The sequence below is a fragment of the Accipiter gentilis genome, chromosome 8 (assembly GCF_929443795.1).
Source record: "Accipiter gentilis chromosome 8, bAccGen1.1, whole genome shotgun sequence".
Taxonomy (NCBI): domain Eukaryota; kingdom Metazoa; phylum Chordata; class Aves; order Accipitriformes; family Accipitridae; genus Astur; species Astur gentilis.
This window is the reverse complement of record NC_064887.1, coordinates 20,014,477-20,029,162: the sequence shown is the minus strand read 5'-3', so window position 1 is coordinate 20,029,162 and position 14,686 is coordinate 20,014,477. Positions and strand designations below refer to the sequence as shown.

General features: G+C 39.7%; 1 protein-coding gene across 4 annotated transcripts in view; it reads left to right on the top strand.

The window, feature by feature from the left end:
* The window catches only part of ABCA4 (ATP binding cassette subfamily A member 4), an 86,774-nt gene that overhangs the window by 46,015 nt on the left and 26,073 nt on the right, over window positions 1–14,686 (top strand). For 3 of the 4 annotated variants that reach the window (XM_049807310.1, XM_049807312.1, XM_049807308.1), the window contains 8 exons: window positions 2,147–2,245; window positions 6,288–6,512; window positions 9,133–9,310; window positions 10,668–10,799; window positions 12,124–12,263; window positions 13,066–13,203; window positions 13,468–13,655; window positions 14,459–14,549. In XM_049807310.1, the coding sequence (XP_049663267.1) occupies window positions 2,147–2,245; window positions 6,288–6,512; window positions 9,133–9,310; window positions 10,668–10,799; window positions 12,124–12,263; window positions 13,066–13,203; window positions 13,468–13,655; window positions 14,459–14,549 (1,191 nt within the window). The remainder of the gene's footprint in view (window positions 1–2,146; window positions 2,246–6,287; window positions 6,513–9,132; window positions 9,311–10,667; window positions 10,800–12,123; window positions 12,264–13,065; window positions 13,204–13,467; window positions 13,656–14,458; window positions 14,550–14,686) is intronic. The other variant, XM_049807311.1, reaches the window with a different exon arrangement.

The window sequence follows — 14,686 nt, the reverse complement described above, 5'->3', positions numbered from 1 at the left end:
CTAGGCAGCTGTGAAAGTTCCTGTGTGGATTTATTTTATTTCTACATGGGCATCCTGGTTTTAGTGTGAGTTTACAAAAGGATTATCAGTTTAAAAGTTTGGGAATTTTCTTTGTGAGAAAATGGTTTGTCCTTGTACCTTAAATGATTATCTTGCTTCTTATTGAATATTGTTACAATATAATAAATGCAGATTCTTATGCTGTCCAAGCAAGTGAGCTTTCTTTTCATTAATTTATTACTCCCACATGTGAACTGCAGTTCCAGAATGTGTTTCTTGGCAGATGGCTTTTTTCTTTTTTTTTTTCTTTTTTTTTTTTTTTGCTTGAGTGGTTAATCAGAATTTGAGATATTGCAGGTTTTCTAGTTACGAAGGAAAATTAATGAAGTATAGGGTAAGATGGTGCTTGTCTGCACACATCATTAATGATAGTTAATCCAAATCAAGAAAAGATAAGGATTTGTTAAATGGTTTTAGATGTGTCTGAGGATATTTTGCTTCAAAATTAAAGTATGACCTATGCTTTGGTTTTGTCCCTACCGAAGTGAGCTATGCGACACCAAATTAATGCCTTTTCAGTTTTTAAAAAATGTGTCCTCACAAAGAAGTTTAATGCAATTTTAATATACTTATTTTCAAAGCTGATTTGCAGTAACTTTACTAAAAGTTCCTCTTTGGAGAAGCCCATGTTGCAACTCTGTTTATTTAAAAAAGAACGGACAATGTACTATTGCCATGAACACAGCAGGAATTAAACAACATGAGTTTCTTTGCTCATAGATCCAAGTTGGTTTTTTTCAGCCAGTGCTTTACACAAAAGTAACGCCTCCAAGGGCTTCTATTCATTAGCTTCATTTCCTCCCAGTATTTGCTCTGAGTGTCTCCTTGGCTTTTTGCTCCTCTGTTCCTGTGGAATTTCTCATAGCATTTCTTTATCACACACATGCAGACCTACCAAATTAATGCTGTAGTCTTTGAGCCTACTATATGAGTTCCCTAGATAATCCTTTGAACTGTATGGTTCAGATCCTGCTCAAGTTTTCTCTGCAACCAACCACCCACTGGCACACTGGACCTTTGGCTATTTGAACATTCTGCTCCATAATGAAGTTTACTTGGGTTTTGCATTCATCCTGAATGAGAAGCAGTTGTTTTAGCCACCAGCTTCAAAGGGGTATAATCCAGTCCATAACAAGTGCAAGGCAAACTGCTTATGGATGCAGACAGAGCGTTTGTGTGCACTAATGGGAGTACAAGTGGTCACCTGAAATACAGGGTATTTTTGGTAAGTCAAAAATAAGCAGACATTTTAATAAACAGTGGGTTTCAATATAGAAAAACTGACCATCTTTCAGTGAGCATTACAAATTCCCTTTACTTATTTTGAGTAAGTAGCACAAGACCAATAACATCTGGGTTCACAAGGATGCCATTTTTAAACATAGCAGCTCAAATTCCTGCATTCTGTAAATCAATATGATCCAGGAAAGCAGGGTTGACTTGCACTAGCTCTAGTCTGGCCTGACAAGAACTGATAATGTTATTGTACTTTGTATTTTCAAAACAGAATCAACCTGTAACCAAAAAAGCCCATTTCTGCTTAAGAAAATGACTGCTCTGTTGTCACTTTTCCTGCAAGGCTGTGTGCTGAAATAATAGCCAGAGTCTCTTTTCTCATTGCCAGTTGTGAATTCAGGCCCAAGGTATTAAGTGTAAATATAATAAGCTTTTCATTCATGTCAACTCTCGAGTGTTAAGTGGGCCGTAGAAGAAAATCCCTGAGTGAGGCTGGGATCCTATCTTAAGTAGTCAGGGTGTTCCTTGACAGCTGCTGCCTGGTTGGTGAAGATTCAAATTGTCCCAATGTAGAGAGTAGATTAATTCTGTAATTAAACCACGTTCTACTTAAGAAAAGGTACGGCAAATCAGATCACATATTTTCTGAATATTTTACTCCTGTGCAGAAGAAAAAAAAAATCCGTAAACAAAATCTGTTCTGTCAGGTACTTGGATGGTTTGACCTTCTGATATGCAACACTAGGACTGCAAATGTTTATAATTATAGCTCAGATTTTACCTAGATGAATTTGTGCCTACCAAGGAATGTGTTTATGAAGTGCACTTTACCTACTTATTTTTGTTTTAGGGGACTATGGGCTACCACAGCCTTGGTATTTCCCTGTGCAGGAATCTTACTGGCTTGGCTCTAGAAACCCAAAAGCTGAGAAAACAGCAACTGCTGATGGTAAGTTCTTTTAAAACTTTGGTGTTTAGAAATAACTTCAAAAGCACTGATCTGCTTAGAGGTGACTACATAACATTTCCATTACCTGGGCTGGTGCAAAGATTAGAGACAGCTATACACTGGGAATCTCAGCAGGTGCCTTTGAACTTTGAGTGGCCTGCTATTATTGGAGTTATTAGAGGTGAGTCACCGTTCCATCTGAGAGCCTTTAAAGCATGGGTTAACAAGCAACATCAAACCCCCACTCTCTAACCAACACCTTTTGAGACATTCAAGGAGTTCTTAGTGCTCAACACAGCATTTGTGAAATGAGCCAAAATGAAATAGAATATTGATCTTATTTATGCTAAGGCTTCCCCATTTTTCTAAACCTGATTATTTTCTATCTGGTTTGACACTAATTTAAGTCTGTTTACTTTGGGTTTGTAAGCAAGATCAAAATTTATGCCACCCTTGGACCAACGTGGATGAGTGCAAAAGTCCTGCTTTTGTGGATTTTTTTTTTTTCTGTGCATTGATACTGGAGTAGTTAAGAACAACATGTGGGTGATTGTATTTAAATAGGAGTTAATGCAGACTGATGATTAATGTCTGGAATAGAGGCTTGCTGAAGCTGGTGTTTTGAAATCTGTCTTAAATTTGCAACATAACAGTGAAACCAATCAAAATGACAGATGAAGAAATAATTTTTTCAGTCTTCTCATTACCATTCTTACCCTTCAGCAACTCAGACAGACTGCTGACAAGGCAGTCTCATCTCAGTGATACCTATAAACCAGAAGGGAATTAATCCTTTCTGTGAACATATTGATAATACGTTCACTGCTCACATGTTTTGATCAGAAAAGAGAAGGTTATAACATTGGTTTTTGTGAAGAGGCTTTGCCTTTTGGTGCATTCTGAGGGAATGAACAGGTTTTCCTTTAGACTCGCTGTGAGGGTATTCAGAATGGTAGAGGCTTATCTAGATATTATGGAGTCTGTTACCTCCTTTGGCTTTGCAAATGCTGCCCACCTGCTTAGAATTTGACTGTCCAGGAAGGAGAAGGAAAGAGCCAAAGGAGAACTTAGAGCATGTTTATAGATGAACGGAAAATTTCCGAAGACCCAGATGTCAGCCACTACATCTCATTGACTTTCTGTGGAATTTGAGCATATCCTGCACCAGAGCTCCTTTGAATATCTCAGATTTGGAGCACAGTTACTTACAGGATTTTAACATTTCCTATTTATTTAGGAAAAAAATCCATTAAACCCATTTTCTGGTTACCTTAATGCCTCATAAGTTCTGTGTGTTCTTTAATTTATTTCCAATACAAGGCAGACTCATGATTTCTTAGTACCCAAACTAAAGGTTGTGAGAAGGCTTGAAAGCCCCAAAATATTCAGTTGCTCAGGTGGGTCAGTTGTTTTTTTTTTACTTTATTGCCAGGTTTTTTTATTTTATGAGTTTTTAATAGCATTTTTTTTTTTATTACTTAGACAAAACATTTTGCTTTAGTGAAACCTAGAGTTTATTTTGTAGGTGACATTACATCAGATAACTGAGCTGATCTAACAGTTCACTGTTGAGGAAAAAATGGGGCTATCTTGCAGTCCCTTCCACAGCTCACATCCTAGTTCTGCTGATGCTTATCAGTCTCTGGTAAGATTAAGAGGTAGATCCTTCTGGAAGCCATTCCCAAAAACATGAAGGACAAGGTGATAGGAAATAATGAATGTGGATTTACCAAGAGCAAATCTTGCCTAACCAGTTTGATTTTCTTCTGTGATGACTGGATCAATGGACAAAGGGAAAGCAGTGGATGCCATTTAACTTGACTTAAGCAAGGGATTCAGGGTGGATTCACATAGTATTCTGATAGCCAAATTGATGAGATACAGGCTGCTTGAGTAAACACTAAAGTGGGTAGAAAATTGACTGAACCGTTGGGCCCAAAGGATTGTGATCAGCAGTACAAAGCATGACTGGGGACCACTTACTAGTGACAGGGGTCTGACACTGGACTTAATACTGTTTAAGGACTTTTTTAACAGCCTAAGTGATGGGATAGAGGACACCACAAGCAACTTTGTGGAAGGTACCAAATTGGAGGCAACAATGGAGTACAGGGCAACTCTTCAGAGGGACCTCAACCGTATGGAGAATTGGCTTTATAGGAACCTCATGGAGTTCAACAAAAGTAAATGCATAATACTGTGTCTGGGATGGAATAACTCCACAGGACAATACAGACTGGGCACCACCTGGCTGGCAGGCAGCTGTGTAGAAAAGGTCTGGCTGGTAACATGTTGAACATGAGCCATCAAGTGTGCCTGTGTAGCTATGAAGACCAGATGCATCCTGGACTTTATTAGCCAAGAGTATAGCCATCAGTTCAGGGGAAGTTATTCTTCCCTTCTAGTCAGCACTTGTGAGGCTGCATGTGGCATACCGTACTGTCCGGTTTGGGGATCCTCATTGAAAGGAAGACATAGAGTTACCAGAGGGAGATCAGTAAAGAGCCACCAAGTTAATTAGGAGCTGGAGCATATAACATACGAGGAGATGCTGAGAGAGCTGGATCTGCTCAGCCTTAAGAGAGAAAGCTAAGATAGAGCTAGACTTCTCAGATATGCCTAGTGGAAGCATGAAAAACAATGGATGTAGGCTGGAAAACAGGAATTCTGATTTAATATAAGAAAAAAATATATTCATTTTGAAGGTAGTTAGAAAACTGGAACAGGTTGCTCAAAAAGGTTGTGAAAACTTCATTTTTTGGAGATAGTCACTGTAATCTGATTTGGCCCTATTTTTTTGAGGATTGAACTGGAGATCTTTGGAAACCCCTTCTGATCTAAATTATTCCATTATTATGTCAGCTAGCCTGAGTGTGCTGATACTTATTTCATCCTTTCTTCTTCAAAACATTGCCTTGGGTTTTCTCAAGCAGGGACAGTTGGAAAGGTCATCTCTGATTAATTCCTTTGTAGAAGGCATGTGATTCTTACCTAGTTGAAGAATTAAGACTCTTCAGTGCCTCAGCTTACTTGAGCAACTGTAGAACTTTTCTCAACTTTTATCTTTCCCTCAAGGGTAATATTAAGCATTCTTCTAATTTATCATAACTGGTTAATGTGTTGGGAAGAAAACTGGATAAGAAAATATCAGATAATGTAAATGCAAAGCTGAAAATAAAGCTAAACTTGTAAATTATCTTGGTATTTTTAAAATTTACTTCTATCAGTGCACTTTTGTATCTCCCACTTTGCCATTTTAGGTGACATGGTGAACTTGTTTATGTTGCTATTTGTGCACCAGGTAATTTTATACAGTTTTATGGGCCAAAATTTCTTATAGCAGAAAGTTACAGTGGAATTTCACAACAAAATTAAGTCCTAGACCATCTGATAAATTAGTTTTGCTAGTTGCACTCTAGGCTTGAATTTGTGTTATGTAAACAGTTCCTGCAGGGGCTCCCTCTTCTTACATCACTGTTCTTCCTGCTTCAAGCCTGTCCCAATTAGTGGTTTTATATGACTGTTTTCCTTCATGGCAGCAAAGTCTAAGACCAAACTGGAAAGCCAGAAATTATTTTATAAAAGTTAACACCAACTCATGCATTCTGGCCTGGACCTAGTTTCTTAATCTAAGTAGCAGTTTAGCAGTTTGCTTTTCATTTAACCTTTTCATTTTGTTTTTTTTCCTCTCACTCTCTGTAAGTCTGGGAAATGTTTGTATGGCCTTTCTGTCCATGTGGTGAAGAATTTGGTCTACAGCTGCATGGACAAAATATAAAGCATGTACCTAATATTAGTCAGGGTCTTCTACTCTGAGTCTATAATTGCAAAATTGTCAGTCATCTTCCTTAAATATCTGTTCCTGACCCTGTGAAGCAGATTTTAAGCTACATGGCTTTGAGTGCTGTGTTCCTAACCTGATAATTAATGCTCTTGGAGAGCTCAAGGCTTTGGACTACCTCCTTTTCCTCAAAGCACCTCTAGAGATAACAGGAAATTAAATTTTGGTTAATTAAATGTCGGTTACATTTGGTTTATATAGAAAAAAGTCTGGAGTCAGAAGGCTGTGTGGATCAGAAGGCCGTGGAAGGGGAAAAAAATGAAAGCAGAACAAAGAAATCTGAAGAACCTGAAAAGCCAGAAGAAAAGAGTGACAACCAGAGGGAGAAGGATGGTAAAAACAAACAATGTAAACACAAACGAGAAAAAGAACCCGGCGAGCAGGGGAAGCCTAAGACAGATGTCCAGGACAAAGATGAAATTAATAGTAAGGAGAGAGAGCAACCTGAGTACTTCTGAGATACTATACTCATTGTACTTCATAACAAACTAGATGTAGGAGTGACTGGAGTCAAACCACAAGAGCCCAGTAGGCTGCAGAGGATAGCATGCAACTGCCAGAGCTAAGCTCAGGGGAGGCACTGACTCTCCCAGCTACTCTCTTACTGATTCCTCTACATTCACAATCCCTCAGACTATTTTAGCCACCATGCATAAGAGAGCTGCCTTTCAGAAGAGCTCTGTAACTTATTTTTTATCATGCAAATGCAGGCTGTTTCTATGTCGTTAGTGTTCATGCTGAGGGAAGCCTCAGAGACATATACATTGACTTTGTAGAATTAAACAGAGCCACGACTTCAGTAAAAATCTTAATGCTGAGAGAAATGTTCTTCCCTCTTAGTCCCCCTCCCCCCCACTTTTTTTTTGCCTATCTTTAGTGTGTCTTGTATCTGTAGGAAAAGGCTGGTTTCAAAGGGATTTATCTGAAGTGCTCTCTGTGTGTGTCTGCAGCCTTTTCTGATGCTGACATTAGCCACCACCTAAGAATTCCTGAATGACCTGCCTTGTTTTCAAGTCCCAATGTCATCTTTTGTAGAGAGCCAGAGGAGTTTTCTGTATGTGATGCTCAGAGGAATGCATGTGGATTCTGTAGCAGAAGTAACTACTATAGACAGCTCTCAGCCCACTCTGACTCTCTTGGAAAGCTAGAGATAAAAGTGGGGTCATCAGAGCTCCTCACATAGGCACTGAAAATATGCATTCAGGGTGAATGGAAACAGGACAGGACTTCAAAAGAAAAAAAGACAGGCAGAGGGCAAAGGTTATTTCAGCCAATCTTCTCCTAGTACTGCCTTATCTTTGTGGTGCTGTATGTGTCAGCTCCCAGGTTCCAGTTGCTCTATGGCCACAGGGGAAGGGCTTTGCCTGTCGCTGCACAAAAAAGCCTGCCTTCCCTTTCAGCTAGCCACCCAGGAACTGGGAGATGTGAAGAAGCCAGGAGCAGATCTGGTATGGTTCAAGGACACAGTTTCCAAAATGGCTTCATGTAAGAGCTAGTGCTTCATGTAAGAGTAATGGGATGGGAAATGGAGAGTAGTTCTAACGGCTTAACTCTAGTGCAGTCCTATATTAGCACAGGTTAGCAGAGCAGGGCAGACACACTGTAAATCTGTCCTAATTGCTTGATACGTTTTAAGCAGAGCTTTCACCAAAGCCCCATCCACATCCCCCACAAATGCTGCCACCTCTGAAGAAAGACCTAAAAGGTCCAAAATTGCACTGAGGGAATAGGATCAGGATGGAGAAATATGAATCACAAAAAAAGGGAGCTCCACCCTCCACCAGTGTCCTTCAGGTGATACAAAGCAGATACTGGGGGAGATCATCAAAGAATTTGCCTCAGAACTTGTCAGTGAGTCTTATAGGCAAATATGAATTGAACTCATGATACACGTTAAACCAAGGATGGTACCTCAATTGCCAATACATGTGTAACTATCTAGCCAGACTCCGTGTGAACTTTTGTAAATACAGGGATGTTTGTATTTGGCCCAGGAGGGTAAAAGGAAACTTAGATTTGTTCACAAAGCAAACAAAAAGTTTGTCATAAACATAATTTTATTTAAAGTAATGCTACCCGTTCTAGATGAATTATTTCAGCTGCTCTGTAGTATACACAGCTCTCTCATCTACAACATATTTGGGACTTTTTCCTGAGCATTGTTTATAATGATAGTCATACAAGCCACTGATGGAGGTGTGGCTGGTTTCACCCAGATGGCATTGGCTGCTCTCCACACAGGCCTGCTGGGTACTGAACAATTTAAGTAAACTGCAATTGCAAAACAAGCCTCCCTACAAAGCCTTAAGCATTCTGTGTAAACAAAAGTGGACAGGGTCTTTAGTTTAAATTTCTCAACTCCCATAATTCACATTGCCCAAGGGCTTAATTTACTTCAAAGTATGTTTTGTCTAGAAGCTGATGCAATAAAACATCCTGATGGTGCTATTTACAATAATACATTTTTAATCCTGAGAGAAAGCCATCCCATGTAGTGCTCATGTTAGGTACTGCCTAAGTCTTGAGCTGGCCTCAGCAAGGGGGTACATTTCACCTACCAGGATTAAAGGCAAAATGTTTTTTTTAAAGTATCATGGTAAAAGAATGCACAGCTGGGCAGATGATTTGAATGGCAGATTTCAGCCTGGCTAGAAAGGCAACCTGCTGCTTGTTTAATGTAATCTCTCAGCCTATCTAAGTATCTACAGTCAACAATCCCAAATAATCTTCCTGCTACACAATGAACACAGAAATCATGTTCAGCTTTGCCTGATCCAATGAGTTACCTCTCTACAGACCATTATGATTCAGGGCTCTGCTTCTCCTGTGATTGATACATGGATGAATCTAAATAAATTGCACTGCAGTTAGAAATCTTGCCTCACTTTGGTACTGGTGTGACTGGAGAATCTGGCTCTGGCACATAATGCTGGATTTTACTGGGTAGGTGCTGTTGCTTCTGCACTTCTTCATGTGTCATCATTGGAACTGGGATTAAAACATGTGCTTTTATTCTTTTTTCATTCTTGATTTCTTCTCTTTCAAGTAAATACCTTCTTTGAGCCTGAGCCAACAGGATTGATTCCAGGAGTATGCATTCAGAACCTGGTGAAGATTTTTGCAAACAGGCCCAAGCCAGCAATAGATGGGATGAATATTACTTTTTATGAGGGCCAGATCACAGCCTTCCTCGGTCAAAACGGAGCAGGAAAGACAACAACCATGTAAGTCTGTATTTCAGAAAAAACAAATCCAGGGCAGTCCTCTGTTGCTCTGCCCTGAGGAGCAGTCTTCTCTTTTGACTCTTCCCTTGTCTCTCTACCACCCCTGCAGCTAGACTGACGCACAACATCAAGCTTTTTCCAAGACAGGGAAATGCTGCCCCTAGGGAAAGAGAAGATATCCTGGATTAGCTAAAGCCCTGGGAGGGAGGCAATGCATGACAAAACCAAGTGAAAATCTAGAGAGAAGGAAGCAATTCTTTTCCCCAGAATTCATTTCCCATGGCCAAACTAGTGATAGGTAATGAGGGAGAAGGATCTTCTGGCTGAAAGATCTGAAGATTTGAAAGCCACCACACTCCACATGTTCTTGGTTTCTCTAACTGGCTTTAAGTCAGTCACGGTTTTTGGTCTGTGTGCAAAGGAGTATAAAATATAGGCCCTCTTTAGACAAAAATGGTTACATATATGCAAGATCCACATCCAGATTAAAATGTTCCTCTAGTCCGAGAACCCTAATGTCTCAGGAAGCTGGACTTCAGGTATGTTTAATTTTCTTTATACAGAACTTTATTCCACAAAGAAAGATTAATTGGTGAACAAAACATTTCATGAGTCTGTGACAAAGTCTTTCATCAAATGTTGAAACAACTGAAGTGTTTCATTATTATTTTTCCCAGCAGATTTTTAAGCTTTTTTAATTAAAAAAGACGCTTATTTCAAATGCACTTTAAATTGCCTTTTAATTTTTTAATTGTTCTGCAAGAACTATGTTTGACCCAAAATAAAAGTATTCTAATATGCTGAAATGTTTTGTAAATTTGTTTTTCTAATCTCCTGATAAAACCAAAAATTTCTATTGCTTTGAAGTTTTCAGAATTGAAAAATCTATTATTCATCCAAATCTAGTAACACGTTCCATTTATTTGCAACATAACATTCAGCCCCCTTCCATTTTACAGAAAATAAAGGTGTAGGGCATGAGTCAGTGCGACTGGAGACTTCAAACCACTATTCTCTATCTTGGTCACAGCGAGCTTCATTTTAGGCCCATTTGTACATAGGGGTGATGTAATGTGCTGAACAAACTACTCTGAAACAGTGTAGCTGACTAAAACAGTTTTTTAATGCAGACCAGAACCATACAGACAGGTGTATCAAAAATTACATTAGCAGATCCACGAGATTCTCACTGTAGCAGGGCAAGAGTATTTATATGTGTGCTTTTTACTGGAACTGTTTCATCAAGGCCCGTACTAAGAAGTCATCATGCTCCATCTAGTGGAATCATGCAAATGCATCTTTCTAATCAGGCACAGAAAGATAGGAGAGTGGGAGTTTCCTCATTTTATTTTCCCAGGTCGATACTAACAGGCCTCTTCCCACCTACCTCTGGAACTGTGCTGATTGGCGGTCTGGATATTCAGACTCACATGGACTCCATACGGCACAGATTAGGCATGTGCCCTCAGTACAACATCTTATTCAATCAGTAAGTATCATTTTATACCAACTTTAAGAATAAGGGTCTGTCGTAGTTTAACACCAGCCAGCAACTAAGCACCACGCAGCCACTCACTCACTCCACCCCCCACCCAGTGGGATGGGGGAGAAAATCAGGAAAAGAAGTAAAACTCGTGGGTTGAGATAAGAACGGTTTAATAGAACAAAAAAGAAGAAACTAATAATGATGACACTAATAAAATGACAACAGTAATAATAAAAGGATTGGAATGTACAAATGATGCACAATGCAATTGCTCACCACCTGCCGATCGACACCCAGCTAGTCCCTGAGCAGTGATCCACCTGCCCCCACTCCCCCCAGTTTCTATACTAGATGTGACGTCACATGGTATGGAATACCCCATTTATGCCACTTTGGGTCAGCTGCCCTGGCTATGTCCCGTGCCAACTTCTTGTGCCCCTCCAGCTTTCTTGCTGGCTGGGCATGAGAAGCTGAAAAATCCTTGACTTTAGACTAAACATGACTTAGCAACAACTGAAAACATCACTGTTATTAACATTCTTTGCATACTGAACTCAAAACATAGCACCGTATCAGCTACTAGGAAGGCAATTAACTGTATCCCAGCTGAAACCAGGACAGGGTCCCACTCTGCATGCTTGACACATCCCCAAAGTCTGTGTTGTCTCTTTCTCTTACTGTGCTGGCAGTAAATATGTCTTAGAAGCACATATCCAGCTCTTAACAGTCAGATGGGGTAGGTGTTGCCCTTCTCCAGTAGAAATCTCCTGCATCGTTTAGGTGGGAACAAAGAAGTTTCCAAGGAAAATCACAGTACTCTTGGTGTTGGTGTTTTCTGTTGCAGTGTGGGTTTGCAGGAGTTCAGCCTGGGGATTCATGCACTATAATTTAGGCCTACTAAAGCAAAAAAATCTGAGCTGACAGTGTAGTAGCAAGGTATTTTTGCACCCATTTTGCACTACCATTTACTACCTTTGCAAGTGATTTCCAGCTTCACTGCCAGCAGCCTGTGTTCATCTCAACAGCAGACTGTCTTCCATAATGCAGCTACTTACATTAGCTCCCATTTTATTCCCGTAAGCAGATAGCTTGATGTCTGCTATACCTGTTCCTTTAGTAGCAGGTTCTGCTTTGAAAAGGCAGAGAAAGAGCCTATGACATCTGAGTGAAGTGTGTTGATCCCAAAGAAGATCTGTGATTCAGATTTAGGGTAAACCAGCCTCTCTTCCTTTAGCAAGATAAAGCTAGAGTGAATTTATTGCTGCTTGGGAAAAAAATCTGCTTATTCATTTAAATTGCCTTGGTGTCTTTCTGTCTGATTTCACAGCCTTACTGTAGCAGAGCACATCTTGTTTTACTCTCAACTGAAAGGGAGATCCAGGGATGAAGCTGAGCAAGAGCTGGAAACAATGCTAGAAGACATGGGCCTCACCCATAAAAGGAATGAAGAGGCTCAGAATTTGTCAGGTGCCCACAATATTGTTCTAAGATGCTTTTTCTGCTGCCTTTTCTTTGTCTTCAGGCAATTATTGTTTGAATTATATGTTTGAGGCCATATTCTGACACATCACTGTGCACTGGGGAGGTCTTTGCTCTCCAAAGAGTAAATGGGACTGTACAAATAGTAAAGCTGGCATAACCTGTCCCTAAAGCTTCTGTTTCTTATAAATATATAACAAAATCAAATATACTTAAAGCTGTTATTTTTAAATGAGCAGATAAAAAAAATAAATCAATGTAAGAAAAAAAAATGTTCTACTATTTCAAATATTATACTATCATGCTGCTCCACTGTTTGGATCAGTACTCTATAGTACTGTATTATTTGGTAGGAGTCATTTCTTTCATTCTAAAGGTACAAATCCACATGGTGCATTTGAACACATTTCACTTTCAGATTCAACAGCTCATTTGAATAAACAGTCAGGTGTTCTTATATTAGTTTGTCCTGATTGCAACTATAAAAGTTGGCTAGTTTCACCTGAGAACATAAAAATCTCCTATCTTCCTGCTTTTGCTTCTGGTAAGAAGCAGAAAATGCAACACATAGATGAAAAAATATATTTAAAAAAATAACAAAGGTTTGAAAAAGCTGTTCTGAACTTCAGAAGAAAAATGTGACTTGATTTAACTTTGCAGAAATATTTGTGCGAGGATGGGTTTTGTTTCACATGTATCAGTTTGTCCTCATGCTGAAAAGCAGTGTTAATTACATCCCTGCACTTATGTAACTTATCTCAGATTCCTGGATGTGTCTGTCCTCTGGTAGGTGGAATGCAAAGGAAACTGTCTGTTGCCATCGCTTTTGTGGGTGAAGCAAAAGTGGTAGTCTTGGATGAGCCCACTTCTGGAGTTGATCCATATTCCAGGCGGTCTATCTGGGATCTTCTGCTGAAGTATCGCTCAGGTAACAGGTTTGAAAGTAGAAATTGTTTTGTTTTGTTTTAAAACCTGTTATAGATGCAGCATGTGCCTGCTGTGTAAACTGTCATGAGTAGTGGGATATGAATACAAGCAAACAAGATTCTTTGAACAGACACCTATGGATGTGGCAAACCTGGGACCTGGCTCTGGTGCAGAGAAAACCCTGCATTAATTGCCAAAAAACTAACCACAGTTTTGAGTTTCAGAGAGACTCCATGCCTTGAACTTTCCTCCTTGTTCCTTCTAGGCAGAACCATCATCCTTTCAACCCATCACATGGATGAGGCAGACATCCTTGGAGACAGAGTAGCCATCATATCCCAAGGGAAACTCTTCTGCTCAGGCTCTCCTGTATTCCTAAAGAACTGTTTTGGGTCTGGTTTTTATCTCACTCTTGTTCGCAAGATGAAAAACACCAGAATTGGAAGGGCTACAGTAAGTATGTAGTTCCCTCCCTGCACATGTGATCTGAAAAATACTTACACGTATTCATGCACTGCACCAAGGTAGAAAGCAGTTAAGTGCTGCTTGAGGCTGTGTACAAAACTGATTTCAAAATGAAGAAAGTAATGAGAAAATTTGATGACACTTCATGAAATTATATGGATACATGAGTCTCTGAAAAATCTTCTCTGGATGTGTGTGTGTGTATATATATATATTTATAGTCAGCCAGACAGGTGAAAATAATAGGTGAATATGAAGCCCTCAGTGGTCTGTAGTTCATTCTCATCACTTAAGTATGTCTAAACTTCTACCTATCAAGTTACCTTTGTCCATATACAGGTCTTTCTGATGCTTGCTTTTGCAGTACACTAGTTGTAAACATGGTGTAGTCTAGTAACTAGCACAGACACCAGAAGAGTCTACATTTACCCATAGCTAAACCAGCATCACACAGCTTGAAAAGTAAGGATCTGTATTCTTTCTGCTGTTAGTAGTGCTTCCAGTCTTAGTAGCAACTTGATCTGTATAGTCATGGTTAACTGCTGATCGCATTTCCCAAGTATTTTGCATGCAATGTAGAACTGACAGATATGCTTTGTGCAGGTGGATTTATGTTTTTTATGTTGCTTAATCCAGTCCTCAGCTGACTTTCAGTATAATATGTTCAAGATGCTCCAGTTATGACGTATTTTTCACTGACTCAAGCTGTTCAAAGGCTGACAACTCTTACATCCTGTTTTGCATGCAACTGAAGCACTTTCATCTTTGTATCTGTTGCTTGTCCATGCTAGTCGCTTTGTAGCTGCGGGTCTCAGTGTTCCTGCTCCTGCTCCAGCTGTGCACGCAGTGACAAAGAAGGAGCTCCAGAGCAGGAACTGGATGGTAAGAAGTGGGGTGATTCAGCATTCCAGCACATAGCTATGTCCCCTGTTATGCTGTAATCTCATTTTACAGATCAATGCTGCTGAGGCCCACTTCTTCAGTACTTGTGTCTAAAATGTATATTGTAACATGAATTT